Raw genomic sequence first — 21,467 nt, 5'->3', positions numbered from 1 at the left:
GAGGAACTGAGACCTTTAATGCATCATTTAAGTGTTTACAGACGTCAGGACGGAGAGCTGTTTCCCCATCGATTTCTATAGGATCAGAAGGGTTTTGCAGCCACAGCTATCGCCATCTGGTGGCTGGAGCATCATGTTTTATCTCGTCTATAATATCTGGTCCAAGTGAAAGAATATACTGTATGCAGGCTAATTATGGAATGAGAAACTGATAAGTGGTAGGACTGGTAAATTGGTATTTCCAACTTAAAAGAAACTGAATTGCCCAAAAAAATTAAAAACAAGAACAGACTGAAATGGTAACTAACACTGTCGGGAGTCAGAGGCTAATCCACCGACCTCCAGACTCCATTTGCCTACAAAGAATGTCTTCAAGTTAGTAAAATTTTTAAATGAAAGTAGTCACACAGTGCAGGTGATGTGAATAATGCTTTGCAACCAGAAATACGGGCAAAACAACAGCGAGACAAAAAAAATAGAAAGGAAAACTGAGGCTGCAAACACACCCTGGCAACAGGCTGAAATGCCCTGAAACCATTCTAACAAATATAAGGGTGTGTCTTTATGCTAATGAAGGAATCAGGGCTGATCTTGAACAGGTTTGCGTACAGATTATGCATAATAGCTCTCGTGTCTGAAAGGTGCAGAGAGGTGTGTCTTTGAATGCAGGCCAACTGTAACCCTGCTCCAGACGAGTTGGCCATCGACTGGCTTCAGACTCACACTTTGTGTACAGAGAACTCGATGCTTTTCATTAATCAGTGGGAAAGGAAATGCGTGCATTTCCCCAAATTGAAAGCTAAAGCCACAAAAATAGATACTTTCCAGAATTTGCCTTGTTTCGACTTCTAAATATAGTCCTGCAACTCCAGGATTTTTACATAAAACATGCACTGCACACCAAAACTTCCTCATTGTCATCTTTTTACTGGAAAAAAAAGTAGCCATGCACGTCATCTGTATACCAGGCTTTTGGTATTACTGTAAAACAAGTTCAGAAAATTCAAAACACACTGTGTGCTTTTTTTTGTTCCCTTTGTGGCCATTCCAAAGTTACCCTGGATGTTTTTTGTTGCATTTAGCAGTTTTTGATGGAAGCAAAAAAAACCATTATCACCTCCATGGCTGCAGTATTTATTGCAGAGCTGTTATGTAAGACCACATCGGTTTCAGCTTGGACTTAATAAACCGGCACCGGTGAGGTTGGAGTTGGTCAGTTACGAAAGTGGGAAAGTTTCATGACTTTCGAGGTGTGAAGCCCCTTGAGGCATTTTACTGACTCAGATAAGTGGTAATTTACCCACACGCAGACAGAGGGCAATGTACAGCGTCAGTGGTTGGTGTCCATGGAAACCAGCGGTAAACACAGGGCCCGTGGAGACGAGAGCGCTTGCATAGCTTCACCAAAAAAAAAAAAAAAAGGCAGCTTTCATAAACGTAAAGTGGAAGTCCCGGCATTTCTCACACACGGTGAATGTGTGACCATATATACACAAAAGCACACAATCACGGCAACAGGAAGAAAACATAGAGGTCTGCAAGAACAGTTTGTCCACAGATTCCTCATTCTGATACTTGGCAGCGGTTAAAGTATGTCTGGAATTTCTAAAGGACACAGAAAAAGCCGTGCATGCTTGCAGCGGTGACGTTTTTCTGATGTGACGCACTCTCACACACACAGGGATACAGCAGGCTTCTAGCTAGTGACATCACAGACCCTCCTGTGTGTGCTTTCTTTGCAATCTCTACTGAGAATCGCCCCACAGAGGCGTGAAAGCTTCGCTGCGCTTGGATACTGTTGCTATGTTTTCACCAAGCCTACCTTTTACAATGCAAACAGAAGTGATCCTGGGATTTTTTTCATGTGAAATGTCAGGAGAGCACATACAGGTAGCTCTGTCACGCACCTTTCTACCTTGTTGTGTAACAGAAAGGAATTTCCTTTAAAAAAAAAAAAGATCCCAAGCAAGATCAAACCAAGAAAACTTCCTAAAATTCCTCCCAAAAATCTCAGCAGAGTTTTCTGCATGAGTTAACACAGTGTTTTCCAGGAGCTCATGGTGTCAGGCATGTGCAATGCTGAATGGGCAAGTCCAGAACATCCTATTGTGGAACATGCAGTGTTGCTTTCATAAGGGAGTCTCCATGAGGGAACTTTAGAATCTTCCCCCCAGAATCTCTGTCTGCATAACTTCACTTTGTAGCGTAAACCGAAATCTGTCCCAGTTAAACAACATGAGAAGATTTTTCACGTCTCTAAATGTGATGTGTGATCATAACTGTGCTATTTTGATTATGGAAGAAAAACATTAAGGTGCTTATCATTTTGTTTGATTATATCCATCAGGCGAGCTCCAAGTCTCCATAGACTCTAATGTTAAAGTGCTCAACTTTACGTGTTTACAGGACACATAAACAAGTAAATAAAATATAGTTTTGAGTTCTGCAGTTATTTTCTGCCTTCGTGACAACTGTAACTGAAACGAATCCAACCTTTAATATTTTTATGTTTTAGTTTTGGACAGTGAAACGTTGGTATTTTTTGAGCGTGCAACTCGGGACTAAATGACAGGTGTCTAGGTATGGATTCAATGTATGGAAGACCATATATAAAAAGGTCCAGCTTTTAATACAGTCTTTGTATTTCGTGCCAAAGTCCTAAATCTTTAATAATATAATAGTAATAATAATAAATATTTGAGCTGTACATTTGAACGTATAGCAGGCTGCACGTGATATTGATTTGGCTCTTTGTACTTTGCACCAATATTAGGTTTGTCTGTTACTGAGAATTACAACCACAGAATATTTATAGGCTTCACGCTGAGGTTAACTGCGAAGAGCCCGTGATATGCGTAATTTTTGAAACACAGGAAATTTGGATGTCTGTCTATTTAAAAAAGTATTTAGATTTGGTTGAAAGCATAGGAAGGAAAGTATGCAGTGCTACTTTGGTTAGCCACTTGAAACAGATAATTTCCCCAGTGCAGTAGGGAATTCTTCAAGAGCCAGTCAGGGGCTGTCTCCCTATCATTCATGCCAATCATGTCTCATTCACTGAAATTAAATCTATGTCCCCTAACCTACATCACAGGTGAAAAAAGGTGTCTAATAGGAAACTACAAGTTTTCAGTCTGAGTCTTTTGGGGGGGATTTTTCTCACAAAAGCACAGGCCCGATGTGATTTCCCTTGCTAAGATAAGTCAATTGGAAATCCCCACTTAGGCGCCGCCCCGGCAGACGCGCACACAAAACCCAGCGCGCCCTCCCTCAGTAGCACAACTTTGCTCTCGCCCTCTGAAACAGACGGAGCTTTTGCTTATAGGAGAAAGGAAAGCCAGCATGTACAGAGTTTCTAACCACAACCAAATGGATTATAACTTGGACAACATGGAGCCCAAACACGGGAAAATGCTGCCTTGCCAAGAGGACCGTTTTGACAGCGGTGTGGATTCGCTTAAGGAAGACGAACTGGCGAACGACTTCGAGGAGCTAAGATTGCCGAGCGAGGATCACTCGCAGGAATACGAGCCTTGGAGAACTGTGGTGACCGAAGACGGTGACACGTAAGTGGATTATTATTGATTTTAAAAAAAATCAATGTATTTATTTAGTATGAACATGTATATGTGTGTGTGCGTCGATTAGTCGAACTTTAATTGCGCATTTGCAAAATTCCGCTTTGTGCGTAAATTGAAATCGGCTTTTGCACCAGAGCGCAGGATCGGTGCACATGAAAGATCTGAAAAGCTGCACAGAAATATCGGAAAAGTTGCATGGAAACAACATCTTTTAAAGGTCTTAAAAATACTTTGTGCGCATGTGTTGGCAGCGCAGTGCATAGTCGTGTGTGTGTGTGCGTGTGTTGGCTGAGCGTGCAGTCTGGGCGGTGCTAAAGTCCGCTCTGCGCGTTCAGGAAAGTCCCTGGCCTGCTGCCAGTAACTGATAAAGCATCAGATGTGTCAAGCCACAACTGGTGGAAATAACCCGACAAAACTCCATTCTTGCGAAACGCTCCACTGCTCAGGCTTTGTTCTCTCATATTTGACTGGAACCACTTCCTCTGTGCGTAATTTTTCTTTGAAGGGCTCTATTTTAACTCCCCTCTCTTTTTCTGTCCTCCCCACACAGGCTGCTCCATTTGGCCGTCATTCACGAAGCCACCGAACATGCCGTCCAGATGATTAAACTGTCTCATAATCACCCGTTCCTCAATGTGCAGAACCACCAGAGACAGGTAATAAGCGGCACTGTGCCAGATCCACGAATCCCTTCCGAAACCTGCACACTTTGCAGTCAGGTTAACATATGTTTCTGTTGTGTCCCACACAGACTGCCCTCCACCTGGCAGTGATCACAGAGCAGGCCCACTTGGTGGACAGACTCCTGAAGGCCGGCGCTGACCCGCTGCTGGCCGACGACAGCGGAAACACAGCCCTCCACATCGCCTGTAAAAAGGGCTCCCTGGCCTGCTTTGGCGTCATCACCCAGAACTGCCAACGTCACCTCACCTCCATTGTGTCTTTCCCCAACTACAGTGGTAAGCATCGAGTTCAAATAGCGCCCTAAGAAACAAACACACTCTTATGTTTCACTTACACAGCTGTTGAAGTGTGTGTAACTGAGTTTGCTCTACTTCCTTCCCTCTCCATAGGACATAACTGTCTCCACTTGGCATCCATCAATGGCTACATTTCTCTGGTGGAAAGCCTCGTTCGGCTTGGTGCAGACATCAATGCACAGGTAGGTGTCTCTAACACGGAAGCCATTTGGATTATTTTATGATTATTATGATTATTATTCTTATTCACACACGTGCAGAAACTTGACCTGGTGTTTCTGTTGCTTCCTGCAGGAACAGTGCAGTGGACGGACGGCGCTCCACCTGGCCGTTGACCTCCAGAACCCCACACTAGTCTGTCGCCTCCTCGACCTCGGTGCAGACGTCAACTGCCTGAACTACGGTGGCTTCGCCCCGTACCACCTCACCTACGGGCGGCAGAACGAGGAGATCCGCTGCCAGCTGTATGAGAGAACGGCACAGGAGCTCAGGGAGCTGCCTGAAAGCGAATCGGACGACAGCGACATGGAGGATCTGGACCTGTCAGAAGACGAGGTCAGTATCTGCTCAGCTTTGAATATCACACTGAGATCCGATGGAGTCAAAACACTTTAAGGCGTGAATCTATAACATTTTTTTTCTTCTCTACAGCTCTATGATGACATAAAGTTTGGAAAGTAACAAGAACAGCCTGTCCACTGGTGATGTAAAGCTGCTACTGGGTTAGTCGAAACCACGGCTCCCAAACGGGGGGACAGCTCAACCCACGTCCCTCCCTCTCCACCCTCCGTACCCTCTACCGTCCAAGTCCAGAGGTGCTGGTCCTGGGATCACGAATGAGTATGAAGGTGGCGCCCAGTCTGGTCGGGATCGCTGAACGATCCGTACCAAAAGACCCCACACCAAAGCAAGACCATGACTTCTGTATGGTCCTGATGTTACTGTAATAACTGTACAAAATAATGTGTATATACCAGAACAGACGAGTGTAATATTTTGTAAATACAGAGACTATTTTTGTACATGTGTGTGAATTTTAAACACTATATAAAGAAAAATAAAAGGAGTTTATGAACATGAACTGCTTTGAGCGGCTGCTGTGCGTTTCCTTCCTCATGACGATGATGACTTTGTCTTGGCCTTTCCACGCTGTAATACGAGCATCATTTCTCACTTATAGTGATGAAGCACAGTCACCAACCAGACTTGTGAAAGAGAGAGACACACACATAAAAAACCCCAAAAAGATCACACTCAGCCGCTTGGAACAGTCTGGGATTTCCTTTTGTTGGGCGAGGTCATAGGGTCTCTGAGTCACCGCGCTGAAAGTCCCTGGGCGCCATAAGAGGAACATGATGTGCTTGAATATTCCACCCTCCCCTGGAATGGCTGTGAGTGGCAGCTAGGAACTGGCGCTACTGGGTAGAAATACCAAGGAGGAAATGATTTACAAATATGGGCGAGCGTTCCAGAGAGCTCAGTGACCCTTTCTTTTTCTTTTTCGCCGTGTCATTAGGACCAGGAGACTTTCTTTCCTTTACAAGGAAGTCCAGGCTGTCCCTGTCAGCCGACACATGCAGGTACTTAGGAATTTTTCAGAAAGGAATTATCTGAAGCAACCGAAATGAATTTCCCAGTAAAGTTATCCTTGAAGCAACGCTCGAATGCCCCAGAATGACTCGGTTACACAATTGTGTTTGCTGTATCCTCTCTGGCTTGTAAACATTAACTATTACAGTAGGATGGGGATTTTTTGTTTCCAGTGATTACAGAACTTGTCAAGGACAGCGGAAGTTTCAGACAGAATATCAGCCTGGAAATTTGGTCGAGTAACTGACTTAAGATTCCTCTTTGATTAGAAGAAGAAGATGTGAAGACTTATACTCTGGTTAAAAGAAACTGGTGTGTTGCAAAGAATTCCAATATGGAAGGGGGATTTTTTTAGAAGCCACTCACAATGACACACTGAGGTCACATCGCCATCATTTCTGCTCATGTGGATGACAAAGAGAGCTGAGAAAGACAAGTCCCCCCCTTTTTCTGAATTATAAAGTTTCCCCTCGCAAAGAGAAACTATTTGTGTTGTGTGACATTTCCGGAAAGTTAAAGTATTCTATTTCTGACATGTGCGTAGAAAAAAAAAAAAAGCCAAAAAAAGTAGAGAAAACAAGGTCAAATCAAGTCTGCATCACCGAGTTTGTAGTAGAATAACCTCTCCGCAGCACCTTTGTAAGTCATGTGATTTTTGTGCACCAAGAGCCACAACAGGAAGCTCAAAAGTAGAAGCTCTGCATGTTCCCACAAACAGTTTCCCCTGCTGCTAAACACAGACGGTAAAAGGTTTCAGTTGACAAGCAGAGGACCTAAAAAGAAATGATAAAAAATGCAAACAGCCCATTTATAATAGTTTTACTCAAAAAACCTCTTTTTATTGTTGAATGAAACAGTGGGGTAAATGTACAGCAAACAAAGATAACACGAGCCTCCAATCTGGGAACTGCATTTCCCATCATGCTCTAACTAAATCCAACAGGCGACGCCGCTCTGCTCGCTCAGTCCCGCTCGGCGAGGGACATTAGGTGGGTGTCCACTTCAGTCTCTGCGAGGATCCTGCAGGACAAAAATGAGATGAAGATAAAGACTCCAAAATCTAACTCGTTTTTAAAGTGAACATTTTATGCTCACTTTCAGCTCCATATCTTTATTCTTGGCCTCTACCAGGGTGGCTTTGCATGATTCACAGTCGAATATAAGCCGTACTTATCATATAGTTAGCTCTTGTGGAGCCTCTTTGTTTATCTTGACTCTACCTTTAAACAACTTTCTTCTGATTGGCTAACTCTAGTAAGTGGAAGGTTTGAACAGTAGGTGGGTGGGGCCTCTGCGCTCTTAATGACCATACATGGGCTAAGTTTAAGAAAAAAAGGGTCTCTAACAAAGCACTGTGAGCACACAGGGATGTTCCCATTAGGGTCAATTGCTCGTGTGGCGTCCCATATTTAGGCATCCACCATAGCAACAGTAAATGAGATGAAAAGCACAATATGTCCTTATGAAGTCATATTTCACTTAATGCCAAACACCTGTAGCACATGATGTCTTAAATTCAAATATTTTTAAGTACTTCAGCATTTCAAATACTGTACGAAGGTCTCGTCGCTGTGTGTTTTACTATGGAAATGTGAAATTGCTGCAGCAATTTGTTTAACCATGTGCAAACATTCATGGAAATAAAGTGCATAAGGCAAACACATGGTTTGCACAATTTAAATAAAAGTCAATATTTGGAAGATCTTCAGCACAGCCTGAACACTCTCAGGCAGCTTTCATGCAGTTTCTTTAAGTTGTTTTCAGGAGCAGTTCTGCAGGCTTCATGGAGGACATTCAAAGCTCTTCTTTGGAGGTTTCTGCCTTTTGTTCTGTTCTGTGTCAGGATGATCCCACACTGCTTTAATAATGCTGAGGTCCGCCTCTGGCGAGGCCAATGCATGACTGATGGTGCTCCACTGTGTCTATTTATGTCCAGGTATCCTTTAATTGCACTGGCAGTGTTTTTGAAACAAGCCATTGTCAATCAGATGTTCTCCAGATAGTACTGCATGATGGACAATCTGATGATGCTCTTCTGTGTTCACAATTCCATCAATTTTGACAAGATCTCCAACAATACTGCCCCAAACCAGGACACAGCCTCCACCGTGTTTTACAGGTGGCTGCAGACACTCACTCTCTCCTGACCTGCTCTGTAAATAGTGACGACAATTTGGGCAAAAATTGTCACAGGACCAGAGACATCTTGCAGGTCTGAATTTCTTCTCAGTTTTTAATGACATAACTTTAAGATGCTGTTCATCTGCTGCAGATAGGCCTCTTTGGGAATCACCTTGTTGGTGCAAATATACTATTTCAAATAAACCTAACTGTGTGCTCTAATGACTCATAGTGCTCAAAGGAATACAACAGAGTTGTGCTGCTGAACTTTTACCTGAACTTGGGATCCTGTGTTGTTATGACGCCCACCTCTAGCTCAGAGGGCTTGAAGTCAATGGAGAGAACAGTTGACAGGCAAGAGATTGCCGTCTGAAGGGGAAAAAAGGAGGGTTGGGGAAAAAAGGTAAGTTGGTGATATTTTCATTCTTAGAATGTTGGATGCCTGGAAACCACCACCGCAAAGGCACACACTTTACTTTCACATTGGTGTTTGTTCCGTATGAACCTTTGCTACACCAGCAAAAGAAAATATTTTATGATACCTCGATCGTTTGTTCAAAGGTCCAATCCAGTTTCTTTTTCACTTTCTTCTCCAGGAAGCTGGTGGCTTCTGTCTGCTTCACGCCGGCGGCCGTGGCCTTGAAACCACAATAGTAGCCTGCTGGGTCGCATTTGTACACCTGAGGGCCGTACTCTTCATCTATGCCGATCACGATCATACCTGCGTGTTAGCATGCATTTAGAAAGGGCGCTCAAACGACATGAAGTGCTACGTGGAGAATCAGCAATGTGAATGTGAATGCGCAATACTCACAGCAGCCCAGTGGTCGCATCTCAGCGTTCTGCGTGTAGACTTGTGAGATATCAGCAATCCTCTTACACAACATGTCCACTGGAATCTCATAACCGTACTTGTACTGCCAGTTGGCTGCTTCATATCGAGCTCGCTGGACTTGGGACCTGCTATCGGCTGTAACACATTAAATGATGCGTAAGATGGACCAGAAAAAAAAATAAAGGTCAATTTCTTTTCCCAAAGAAGCCAATAAATGTGACACTTCCAGTCTCTAACATCACACTTATGTAAGAAAGTTGTTCTTGCTGCAAAAGAAATGATTACTTGGAAAGAGGAAGTGTCAGCTGCCGTAAGAGCTCGGACTGAGAAGAAAGGCTCGCCAAGTTTAACTCAGAAAAGTACCCTGATGCTTTCCCCCCTTTTATGTATCAAAAACCAGCCTTTGTCTAAACAGCTGTTTCTGTATATTTGAAAGACAAAATGGATTTGGGTGTTTTAATGTTCAATTTTTATGTAACAATAGTAGATTTGATACAATTTTACACATTTTGAGCCTTTTTCTTACCTGTCATCCCAGACATTACACATCCAATATTATCTGTTATTCTGAAAAGGTGGGTCACTGTGGAGGCATCCAGAAGCTTGTCCTGTACAGGAGGAAAGCATGAACATGTAAAGGAACAGAACTGTGAAACTGACAAATTACTCAGTGTATTACATAACTTATCAAACATTTAGTGTAAATATAATCAGTAACAATCAGGTTTGAACTTTTTAGAATTACGTGAGAAAATAAACACAACAAGGAGCAAGCTGCTGGAGAGACAAACGAAGCAAATTAGCAGTTCGACTTGGGGAAAAAAGCATTCTGTCAAAAAAATGTGACATTTTTCATTTTATTTAAAACCTGTAAAAATCTCCTTAAATCTACACTGGGATGTGCCGTGTAAAACACAGCCTCTTAAATTCCCCTCAGAGTTTAGGTTTCTCTCTCACAGGCTGGACTGTAACCCGTTTGTTTGTTTGTCCCCAACTACACCAGTTGTGCCTGAAACATTTTGCCAGTGCACAAACTGTTTCCATCGGATGAACAGGATATCGCGCTGAGCCGTGAAAGCTGGGCAGACGTGCTGGTAACTACAGGTCAGCTTGCAGAAGGCCTCTAATCGCTTCGAAATGATTACATCATGAACTAAATTAACTCTTATTTCCAGGTCACTTATTGCCATTAAGCACTGCAGCTTTCATCACACTAACATGCTGTGAGCAATCATTCACAGCTCAACATAAGGGAAACTGGAAGTTTCTATTGTGGTTCTGGTGTTGGACTTGAATCAGCTATTTTAAACCTCTGTGACGAGCCAACCCAAATTACTTGTTGAGCTTAATTGGACTGCCAATCAGGAGCTCTGGGCGCTTTGGTCCAGTACTAATTCTGAAAAAGTTGTTTTTGTTTGTTTGTTTGTTTGTTTTACGGCCATCTGTGTTCTCAATTGTTACCCGGGCTAAATGCAAATTGTAAAGTACAAATTCCACTGCTAGTTCTAATGGTTAATTGGTCTTAGATTAGAATTAGGATTAGAAATGAGTACATAAGCTCAGGTTTAGCAGGTTGGAGACGAACATAGAGAGCTGAGGCTGAGAATGTTTGGACATGTGCTGATGAACGAGAGTGGATATACTGGACAAAGGATGCTGAAGCTGGAGCTGCCAGGCAGGAGGAAAAGGGGAAGACCACAGAGAAGGAGGACATGCAGAGAGTCGGTGTGACAGAGGATGCTGGGCATAGGGTGAAATGGAGGCAGATGATCTGCTGTGGCGACTCCTGATTGGTGCAGGTTTTAACGGTTAGTTCTTAGGATGCACAGATATACCAGCCAAACATCTGTGGCATTTACACATGGTAGATGCTGATGTTTACCTGCTGTGTGACATCAACTTTGTGCTGGGTAAATGTTTAAAGATTGGGCGACGAAGAGCCTTAGGAACAGTTCAACTACTTGGACCATATTTTCGTGCAAAGAGAGTCACTTTCCACATTATCCCAGAATTATGAATATGAGACGGTTTTGGGAGCCTGGGTATACCGTTGACAGGTTGTTAGTCTGTCATGGGGTCACCGCAGAAAGACAAACAAGCATTCACACTTACTCTCACAACCAAGGCCAAATTAGAATCACCAACTAACCTAACGCATGCTGGTCTCTGAACTGTGGGAGGAAGCTGGAGTAACAGGAGAAAAGCCACACAACCTCAGCACAGAAAGCAGTAGAAGCAGCATGTATGGATGGAGGGACGGTTGCATTATTTATTCATTTGTTTCTAACTACTACTCCAAATTTCAGAACATCTATAGCCCTTCTCGTAACACTGCTACTGTTATGGCTGTAAGAAAATAACAACAAACAATCTGACATCAACTCACCGGTACTTTTTTCTGTGTTACAACAACTGCACAATCCTTTCCCCTGACTGCTACTGACGTGAGCCCACCTTGGTTTATGGCCTTGAAAGCATATTCTGCAAAAGAAAAACAAAGAGGGTGTCTTTAAGCACATGTTTGCTTGACAATGGCTACGAGCATTAGGATTCGTGGTTAACAGTCACAGAGAGCTGTTTTGTTCAGCTGGAAAATTGGGGCCACAAGTGAAGAACTATTATCAGATGTCATCTGGTTGAGCAGCTGACAGCGAATTATGTACCAATTCTGTGTAGTCTGGCTTCAAACATTACATCCAAAGCAGTAGTAGTAAAATAGTGTCATTTAAAACCCTTCACTTTGAGTAAATTTGCAAACCTTTGACTTGATTTTAACTGTTGCTGCAGGTGCTCGGGCATCTGTAGAATGACTGCTGATTAGAAGACAGCAACAAAATTCATGGCCATGTTCAGTTCAGCTTTATTAGAGGAAAAACCGCTAATTTACAATATTAAATGTTATCTTGTCTCTTTCAATCCATCCAACTAGCAGCTCTCAGACAAAATAATATTCCTGTGACTAAGAAAAATTGCAAAAAAGCTAAATGTAGTGCAGTCACAAAAAATACTTTATTTAGCCAATATATTTAACTGAATAACACGTTGATTCATTCAGCAATGAATCAGCTTGCTTGGCTGCAATGCTAACTATGCTAACTAGCCTAACAGCCAGCTAGCTATTTTGATCCCCTGTGTTTAGTTTGATAGTAGCGTCGTAAAAGGAGCCCCATAATAACAACTCGCACAGGATTAGTAAGACTGTGGTGGTCACATATCATACTACTTTCGATTTGGCGGGTCGCTTTTAATTAACTATAACCTCGGCTAAGCGAACCATGACAGAGCATTTAGCTAGCTAGCAAACAAGTGAGCCAGCGAACCGGCTTTTTATGTAAACAGATCCCCATACTGACCGACTTGATAGAGTCTGCCCTCAGGAGAGAAGATGGTAATGTGTCGATCAAACCCTGCACTCGAGCCTCGGGACATTTTACAAGGATACGTTGGCCGAGAAGTTCGTCCAAATGAATTTGCAAGCAGACTTCACTTGATGCACACTATTTCTACCCGGAACTGAACTGAAGGGACGTGAACTTCATCCGGTGACAAAGGCTTGCTTCGTTTCTATGGTGATAAAACCAACTACTGATGTTTGTGGTTTCTGGTAAAGGAAAAATGTACAATAACACAATAACATGTGGTCAAACCTGTCCTTACTTTTTATGACATACGATCTTTTAAGCCTTCACAAAGAAATATAAGCTCGTTTTCCAGTTTGTTACATTTACTCATCATGTCCACTTATCAGCTATTTTGCAGTGAAGAGAGCATTTCTCCAAGTATTATCCATCAGTCTTGTCTCCCCACTACATTCTTTTAATTGTCATCTCTTTAAATGTTTTATTATTTCAGATTACAAGCCTATTGTGTCTTTATAGACTGCTCTATGAGCACAAGTTTTAACTTGCCATCAGAAATTGAAGTGGTTATAAGTAGCTACACCTCAGCTTCACCATAAAAATGCTATTTACATTTGATCTTGCATTACACAAAAATGCATTAGTAAATATATTTTACTGTCATGATGTTGAATAATGCAAATTTACAACTGAGGCTGCGCAATTGGTGTAGCTCTAAACATTTTTATTGTTACAAAATTTCCCATATGGAAAAGAAATAGTAAAAACGTATATGATTTACTCATGAAAGTGGCCACTTTCTCATTACTTCCATATATTATTTTACTAAGTATCCAAAACATACAAGTTTCATTATATAATTTTTCAAGGGATCTTATATCTGTTTTCACTCTTGTATGCTTTTCATACAAGTTTCACACAAGACAGATACAAACTTTATAAGATTTATTTATATCTTTTCCATATGGGTTTAGACACTGAATTTAAATTTGTGAAAATAATTTCAGTGTAGCATGTCGCATGTTTTGAGCTATTCCTACACAGTGTGTGAGTACTTCTTCTAGCATACTTGCTTATCCAATACAATACAATACAACACAACTTTATTTATAGAGCACATTTAAAACCAATGGTATACCAAAGTGCTTCACATAAAAGACAGAAAATAAGACATAAATATTATAAATATTAAATATGATTAAATATTATAGGACCATAACAAAGTACCAGGTATGGTAACAGGTCAGTGTCACTAATACACAGGAATAGCATAAAATGCATATCAAGTAAAACATGTTAAAAGCACATGTATAAAAGGTAAAATAGAGTAAGTCGAGGGATCAGATTAAGCTGTCAGACTGTACAATCTGAACTGCTCCCAACAAACATAGATGTTTACGTCAATGCTGTAACTGCAATAAGTTAGTTAATTAACCGATTCGCACTACAACCTGGTTTGCCTCTTACCTGTAATTATTTTTATTTAATTTAATAACTGTACAGTACTCTCTGTTTATAGTAACCATTGTCCTTAATGTAAATATGTAAGAAAAAATTGTGTATGTTTCTGTTCCGTGTCCTGTGTATTGTTTGTTTGTATATTTGTCTTTTTGGCTGCTGTTACAACCAAATTTCCCCTTGTGGGACAATTAAAGGATTATTCTATTCTATTCTAAATAAGGCAAGGTTAAATAAATGGGTTTTTAACCGTGATTTAAATGACTGGAGAGAATCAGACGCGTGGATAGCAAGAGGAAGGTTATAAATCTGGTGCAGCCAAGGCAAACGCACGGTCGCCTCTAGACTTCAGACGAGATCTTGGCTGCACCAGGAGTAACTGAGTAGATGATCTTAGTGCTCGAGTGGGAATGTATGATCTAAGGAGTTCGATAAGGTAGCTCAGGGTTGTGTTGTTGATCATTTTAAAGGTAAGCAGCAGTATTTTAAATTGGATGCGGTATTTAATGGGTAGCCAGTGCAGGTCAGCTGGAACAGGGGTAATAGAGGCAAACCTCCCAGTTCCGGTCAGAAGGCGTGCCGCCGCATTTTGAACAGTTTGCAGTCTATGAAGAAACGCAGAATGAAGACTGAAATAAAGGGAGTTGCAGTAATCCAGCCTAGAGGTCACAAAGGCGTGGATGAGCTTTTCCAGGTCCTTATGCGGAATATAATGCCTAGCCTTAGAAATGAGATGCAGAAACTAGATCTAACTACAGCGGACACATGTTTATCAAATTTAAAAGAGCTATCCAGCAACATGCCCAAATTGCTAACAGTGGCAGAGAGGGAACTGGCAAGGGAACCAAAGGCATCACAAAGTTGTCTGCGAGGAAAATTACCATCAAAAACCACGATTTCAGTTTTCTTATAATTTAAGATAAGAGAGTTTCCTAAGAGCCCTTCTTTGACCTCGCTTGTCACTTGTTTGTGTTATACTCATACATAACACAACACTCTGACGTCATTATTACTAATTGCAATGAAAATTGTTGATTACCAAAAACAAAGTGATCTATGAAATATGTATGGTATCTAAAAAAGCCCAAAACAAAACATTAAAACATCACCACGCGACATCATCACCAACTGACTTACTGTCAGCAGTGATGCAGAACCACATCTCACTAATCCTATATGCTTCTATTATGTTGATATCTAAAACATAGGAGTCTGTAAGGCTTGTAAGGATCTATTTCACCCCAACTTTAACTTTATTAAAATTCTTTAGCCATTAATTAAGTTCAGTTAATGGCCAAAGAAAGAGAAATGTATAGTGGTAACAGTAACTGGCTTTGTATCTGTTCCATATGTAGCAGTATAGTCTGTATTACCCGAAACAATGAGGAAGTGATGTATTTTTGTGATGTACAAAATAATTTCCCCCAGGGATCAATAAAGTATTCTGATTCTGATTTTTACAATTTCCCGTTGGCACGGAGCACTTACAGCATGTTGACTGCTTACATGCAACCTGCAACAAAAGTATGCATCAGTAATGGGAAAATAAAATTAGAAAAACTATGTGCACCCTTACTGCGTCCATGGATATTAAGAAGATGAATAGCTGCCAGGTGCTGCTATTCAAATGGACTTGATTAATTGACCATCAGTAAATGTGAGCACCTCTGTAAAAAGCAGAAATGTCATCAGTTTGCGGGTCTGGAGGTGTGCGTTAACACAATGCTCCCTGATGGGACGTCCCAGCAAATTTACCATTGCGAAACTAAAAAAAGGAATAAAATCTCACAATCTTCAGTTAGCAGGTTCAAGTTTATGGCAGTACAGTATTATTAGGAAGGGCTACCTGGAGAAAGCCTCTTCTTTCTAAAAAGAACATGGAGGCAACACTTTGGTTTACAAAGTTACATCTTAACAAGGCACAAGACTTCAGGAACAATGTCCTTTGGACAGAGGAGACCAAAGTGCCATGCTTGGTGAAACCCAAACACAGCATATCAGTACAAATACCTCATACTAGCTGTCAAGGACAGTGGTGGAGGGGTGTGAGGATTTGGTTAAAGTAAGGAATCACGGTGTTGCAGTGACACCGTTAAGGTCCAGACCTGAACCTGACTGAAATCCTGTGACCTTAAGAGAGCTGTGCGTAAATGAACGCCCGCAGGCCCCAAAACTGAAGCAACGCTGTAAAGAACAGAGGCCCAAAACTCCTCCAGCGTTGTGAAAGACTGAGAAACTCATGCAGAAAACATGTCGTGCCGAATTAGAACTCAGCAAAAGTTATTAGAGTTCTACATGTTATTGTCTTACTGTAGAAGAAAAAGCATTATGTGTCCCAGTGTGAGCTGCCAGTGAGGTAGCACTTACAATACATAGAGCCAGTGATTCATTTCATCGTTCACACCTGGGCTTTACTTGGAAAAGTTTTAAATGGCTGCTGATTGACTGAAACATTGTGCATGCATGGAGAGATGCCAGGATTTTTGAGCATTTATAAAAATGTGTTCTTCCCATAATCACTAATGTTTCCTGTGAACTGTGACGAGTACTACCAGATACACCAACAGATCCTTACAGTGTAATGAGTAAGTTCTGTGTGCAGAATGTAATCAGCATGTGTCTGGCGCAGTCCCGATGTACACTGTAACATTGGTGTTTTGAATACATACAACATGAATTCATGCGCTACACTGTGCACTACTGCATGAGATTAAAGGCTAAAACTGTAGCTGTATATTGCCTTGTCACAAATGAAACCAGTTCCCCTTTTCTATATCTGGACACCAATAAAATATGGCGCAGACTATATTTAAAAGAAACAAAATGATATCCTGCTGCACGAAAATGAAAATAGATTTCAACTTCTCCCTATCACATAACAAGCCAAGGTGAAAGTGATGCCACGGTGTAACAATAAAATAAAATAAAAAAACCCGAACAGAGGCAACATGATCATTTCAAGGAACAAAAATCACTGTCGGGTATCCTGGTCAATGGCCAATTCCCATTTCCTTATTCATGAAGAAGCGTCTAATGTCCATGTGTCAGCCGGGTTTTCCCCTCTGTCTAATGCAGCTGAACAAAAGATGATCACTTCCTCTTTATGAGTTACTACCACATCCAGGTGATGACTCACAAAACCTGTTCAGTGTGATTTCGTGTCGATATGATTAACAGAAGTCAAATCTTGGGCTTCCTTGTAAAATTTTATGATTATATCTTTGTGGGGAAAAAAAACAAAAAACTTAGTGAAAAGTAATTAGTGATAAATGTCACACATGGGAGGGCATTTGAATTTAACCCTGTGACTCAGCCCCGCACACAGTAGATGTCATACGATGGTAAAAAATAAAGACCACGCGATTAATCATGTGAGCTCAAAACCTTGTATTACAAAAAAGACAAAAATGCATCCACTCATGCACAACCACAAACACTCCTTTTTAAGTGTGCAGCACAAAAAAACTCCAAAATGTGCAGTTTGTAGAAAAATGACTATTAATAGGACTTTTTACATGACTCTATCAAAGAAGGCCAAATGTAGCAATGATGATGGTATGAAATCACTGAGCTTGTGCACCTCTCGTTTTTTTTTTTTTTTTTTGCTTTGACATTTCATGACCTCGACCGTCCCCTGCAGATGCCCCCTCCATCACAATGCCTGTCCCCTTCCTTCCCCATCTCTGCTGTCTTTCTCTCTTTGTCTCCTCCAGCTTCTGTTCTGAGTGCGTGAAAGCGCGGCTAGCTCGAGCTGCATTGGTGCAACGCTCGCAGCATTTGCATCTGAAACCAGAAAGACCCCCACCCCCTCGCCAGCACAAAGAGGCGTGGGGCTGATTTCTGGAGTGCAGGGGGATCTCCGCTGTCGATGAAAATACTTTTTCAGAAAGCCACAGTCTGGTTAATGTTTTCCAAGCTCAAAAGTTTAGATATTAAGCAACAAGGGGAACGGCGTGATTAAGCCCTTCTCTGAAAACCTTGACGGTGTAAGATGAAATGTCAGCACTTTTTGACTCACTTTGTATGAAACGTTTTCTTTCCATGACAATGAACATTCTTAAATGTGTATTTGAAAAACTTTCCCTGAAATCACTTTTTTTCCCCTCAATTTTTCATATTGCGAGAAACCCTAAAGACATAAAGCAGGCAAAAAAAAAATCATTTTACAAACCAAAACAAAGCACTGAGGTTCTAAGAACCCCAGTGCTGTGAGCAGCTTCTGGGAACGGCTTATCTAAAGTGCACTAAAGTGCTGAGTGATGCAAAGATGATATAAGTCTGCTGAACGTGTGTGTGTGTGTGTGTGTGTGTGAAAGAGAGAGATAATGCTTTGTGTTACTTCCTTCTTCTATATGCATATTCTTTAGAATTTGCATGTTGTTCTTTGTAAATTGTTGAGTGATTTGTCATGTTGCAAATGCTTAAATGGTTGCAACAGCAGCCTCAAGGTGTGTTGCAATTAGTGGTGCCACAGTTACTTGGAAATGCTTTCGCCTGTTGTGCTGAGATGCATTAAGCAGAACAGAGAATGCCGTCGTTCCCGTCTGTTTGCAAACATTTTGTTTTGGTTTGTTTTTGGCTGTGCTTTGGACAGGGATCAGCATGTACAGTATGCACTAAGTGTGGTTTTGAGATGTAAATAAGATAAGCGTGAGATAAAGATCACAGCTGGTTTATATCATAGCTATAATAAACCTTGGTTTCCTGTCTGGTGTGATGATCTGGTGGTTGACACAAGAGCAAACTTTCCCCTCCATCAAACGTCTGCACTCCAGCTTTGGTGAGCTGGCCGGCTGCCAGTTAATGAATTGGCTCGTATTTACTTAACTAGCAAGAAAATTGCACTTTTTTGACTATCCACTTGATGTGACCCTATTCACTACGGCGCTGCTCTGATGATCAAACTGGAACACTTGCTACTCATCTCTTCTGGAAACGGGGGCACTAAACTGACTGTACAACGGAAAGCGAAACACCGCGCAGCCATTGCGTAGCATACCAGTAAGGCCAGTTCTTTCCATATAATTACTTTGTAAACGATAATGAATGCAACGACAGTAGCTGTAGCAGGCGGAACCTTTGCAGCTTTGCTTGCCCCGACAGGTTTGTTGATATGTCCAGCTGATTTGCATGGTAAGACGATGCAGGCTCTGAATCCGTTTCTTACTCCGAACAGGAAACTCTGAGGTGAAGAATGAAGCGAACGTAAACATGCCAAAACCTGAAGTTGCCACGTGAGACTGGCTCTGCAGTTAAGCCAGTTCCTGTACGGGGTCAATGTTAAAAAAAGGTGTTCTTTCCGGGTACTCCTGCTTTCTCCCACATCCAAAGACATGCAGTTAGTTTGGTTAGGCTAACTGATGATTCTAAATGGCTCGTAGGTGTGAATGTGAGTGTGAGCGTTGTCTGTCTCTTTGTGTTAGCCCTGACTGGTGACCTGTCCAGGGTCCAGGGTGCCCGCCGCCTCTTGCCCCTGTGGTAGCTAGGATAGGCTCCAGCCCTCTCCAACGACCCCGATAGGGACAAGTGCAACAAATCGCATGGATGGATGGTAGCTATACCTAACATTTCTCTTCATAACAAGTTTCTCTCTTTTATCTTATCCTTTCTTTATTTTAGTAAGACTTTGGGTCACACTGTGTTTGGGGTGCTGGTGCCTTTTTACCTTTTGCTGTGCTGAAAATCTGCAGTAACAGATGATCCAGATCCAGACGTCTGTGCTCCAGTTATGGTGAGTGAATTTCTACAATTTTATTTTGACTTGGTTTCCGATCCGTCTCCAAAAATCGGATCCTGCTCAGCACGCTACAGTGAACAGGTACGGACCACCAGGTGAGAAGGCTAGTGCTAATAAAACCCACAGTTTTCTTAGTTTGCACTGTAAGAGAAGCCATTTACAGTTTATCTTGCATTTGCTTTTAAAACATTGGTGCGGGTGGTGACCCCCTTATTAAATCCAGCTAAAATTTAGTACATTTCGTCATGAGAAGGTTAGCACAAGGGTCTGTAGGGATGTCTACATGCCTGCCTTTCCAATAAGAACCTGGCATGGTGATCATAAAGACAGCTTGCCAGTGTCTTCATGAGGTAATCTGTACTCACTGTCACTGATAAAGTGTGATTGATGTGTAAAATATGCGCATTGCACCTTTATAATATTATATATTTAACTTATGGCACTTTGTCATTTATCCAGGTTTTCTGCTCCCAGAAAACATAAACACACACCACCCAATAACAACTGGTGCTGTGGGTCCACGTGACGGGGCCAGCATCGTAATTCTTATGCAGCATGAACAACTTTCCAAGTGTTTATGTCAGGCGGTTAGGACATGTTTATACAGTTGCCCCCAAAATATCCACGTTTCATTTTGTTGAGTTGTAGCTGGAAAATTGAGAATTTAACTTTGATAATGATGTGGTGCAGTGACAGTGCAGTTTAAGCCAAAGTCAAAGGCAGGTTAACTGCTAAGAGCAGAAATTACGATGGTTACACAATCATGCCGCACACTACAAGTTGTGCAGTTTATCACATGCAAGTCCTTTGTGTTCCCCCTCGAGTCCTCTCCTGATTTAAAATAAATGTTAGTAAGGGGGTATTTCAAGGCTGTGACCTCCCAGAGGTTTCTTTGACGTGTTTCCAGCCTTAACGACTTTGTGATGGTAAGTGTGCAGTAACGATCGGTAAAGTTCAGCTTTTTGACATGACCTCCGCTCTTTGTTCTTTTTCCAGTAAAAACAGGGTCTATGAATCGTACAATATGGTATAATATGACGAGTGAGCAAGAGCTGAGGGGTTTCTCTGAGTGATCTGTTTAAGAGCAGGTGTCTGTGGTAACAATAGAGCGAGCGTTGAGGGGAGGGGAGGTATCCGTGGTTTTAACCCACATATCCTATTATAAAAGTCTCAGGAAAAAAAAAACCTTAAACAACACATGAATAGCACATGAAATCCCCTGGACAGACACAAAACAAATGACATTCACAGGCGCTGAGTCTATTTATTTTGAAGTCAATGCATTCTCTGTCTAATCTAAAAATACGCAAATATGCAAAGAAACCCACATGCCTGGATGTGAGAGTGGTGGGTGAGATCAATAGCGGTTTTAAACAGCCATCTCACTCCCACAGACTTCCTCTTTATCCTGTATGTATCACCAAGTTATCCTGTAGGATGGACATATTCAAACAGGCCCTGTATCTGGGCTTACTATAGACTATGGGCGTTGCTACGCTAGAGCTAGGCCTGAATGTGTAGAATTCAAATGAAGAAGGCAAACTTAAAAGCCAACAAGAACAACCTGAGCTTCTTTTCTCCTAAGCTGAGGAAGTGAACATGTCTCAGTCTGTGTCACAGGACTGCATGAAACCCAAACCCTGTTTTTCTTTTTCAAAGCCCCCTCTGGCTTTCGCGCCTGCTTTTGCAGAGCCTCTCTCAGTACATGCCAGCAGACGTATTCAGACAGGTTTTCCAAGTAGGCTTTATCAACCGTGCCTTGTGTCCTGTCCTTGTATCATCCTCTGCAGTCTTGTGTGCAGTGAT

The 21,467-nt window shown here is 41.8% G+C and overlaps 2 protein-coding genes across 2 annotated transcripts; one reads left to right on the top strand and one right to left on the bottom strand.

Moving 5' to 3' along the window:
• The first annotated feature begins 3,271 nt into the window (after positions 1 to 3,271).
• Positions 3,272 to 5,642, top strand: LOC101464752 (NF-kappa-B inhibitor alpha). The gene is made up of 6 exons (XM_004542250.4): positions 3,272 to 3,566; positions 4,132 to 4,237; positions 4,333 to 4,540; positions 4,655 to 4,743; positions 4,856 to 5,116; positions 5,213 to 5,642. Exons 1-6 carry the CDS (start codon positions 3,343 to 3,345, stop codon positions 5,240 to 5,242), a joined length of 918 nt encoding a protein of 305 aa, XP_004542307.1. The 5' UTR covers positions 3,272 to 3,342; the 3' UTR covers positions 5,243 to 5,642.
• Positions 5,643 to 6,955: 1,313 nt separating this feature from the next.
• psma6b (proteasome 20S subunit alpha 6b) lies at positions 6,956 to 12,654 on the bottom strand. The gene is made up of 7 exons (XM_004542251.3): positions 12,461 to 12,654; positions 11,494 to 11,588; positions 9,634 to 9,715; positions 9,087 to 9,242; positions 8,815 to 8,993; positions 8,547 to 8,641; positions 6,956 to 7,171 (listed from the first exon to the last, which is right to left on the bottom strand). Exons 1-7 carry the CDS (start codon positions 12,534 to 12,536, stop codon positions 7,114 to 7,116), a joined length of 741 nt encoding a protein of 246 aa, XP_004542308.1. The 5' UTR covers positions 12,537 to 12,654; the 3' UTR covers positions 6,956 to 7,113.
• Between the last annotated feature and the right edge of the window lie 8,813 nt (positions 12,655 to 21,467).

This window comes from Maylandia zebra, linkage group LG15 (assembly GCF_041146795.1).
Source record: "Maylandia zebra isolate NMK-2024a linkage group LG15, Mzebra_GT3a, whole genome shotgun sequence".
NCBI lineage: Eukaryota > Metazoa > Chordata > Actinopteri > Cichliformes > Cichlidae > Maylandia > Maylandia zebra.
This window is presented reverse-complemented; position numbering and strand designations above follow the sequence as displayed.

Coding starts and splice junctions, on each gene's coding strand:
- LOC101464752 (XM_004542250.4), top strand. CDS start 3,343: ATGTACAGAGTTTCTAACCACAACCAAATGGATTATAACTTGGACAAC. Junction 4,744..4,855: donor GTGCAGACATCAATGCACAG/GTAGGTGTCTCT, acceptor TGCTTCCTGCAG/GAACAGTGCAGTGGACGGAC. Junction 5,117..5,212: donor TGGACCTGTCAGAAGACGAG/GTCAGTATCTGC, acceptor TCTTCTCTACAG/CTCTATGATGACATAAAGTT.
- psma6b (XM_004542251.3), bottom strand. CDS start 12,536: ATGTCCCGAGGCTCGAGTGCAGGGTTTGATCGACACATTACCATCTTC. Junction 9,716..11,493: donor TAACACAGAAAAAAGTACCG/GTGAGTTGATGT, acceptor CCTCCTGTACAG/GACAAGCTTCTGGATGCCTC. Junction 9,243..9,633: donor TGTAATGTCTGGGATGACAG/GTAAGAAAAAGG, acceptor AATGTGTTACAG/CCGATAGCAGGTCCCAAGTC.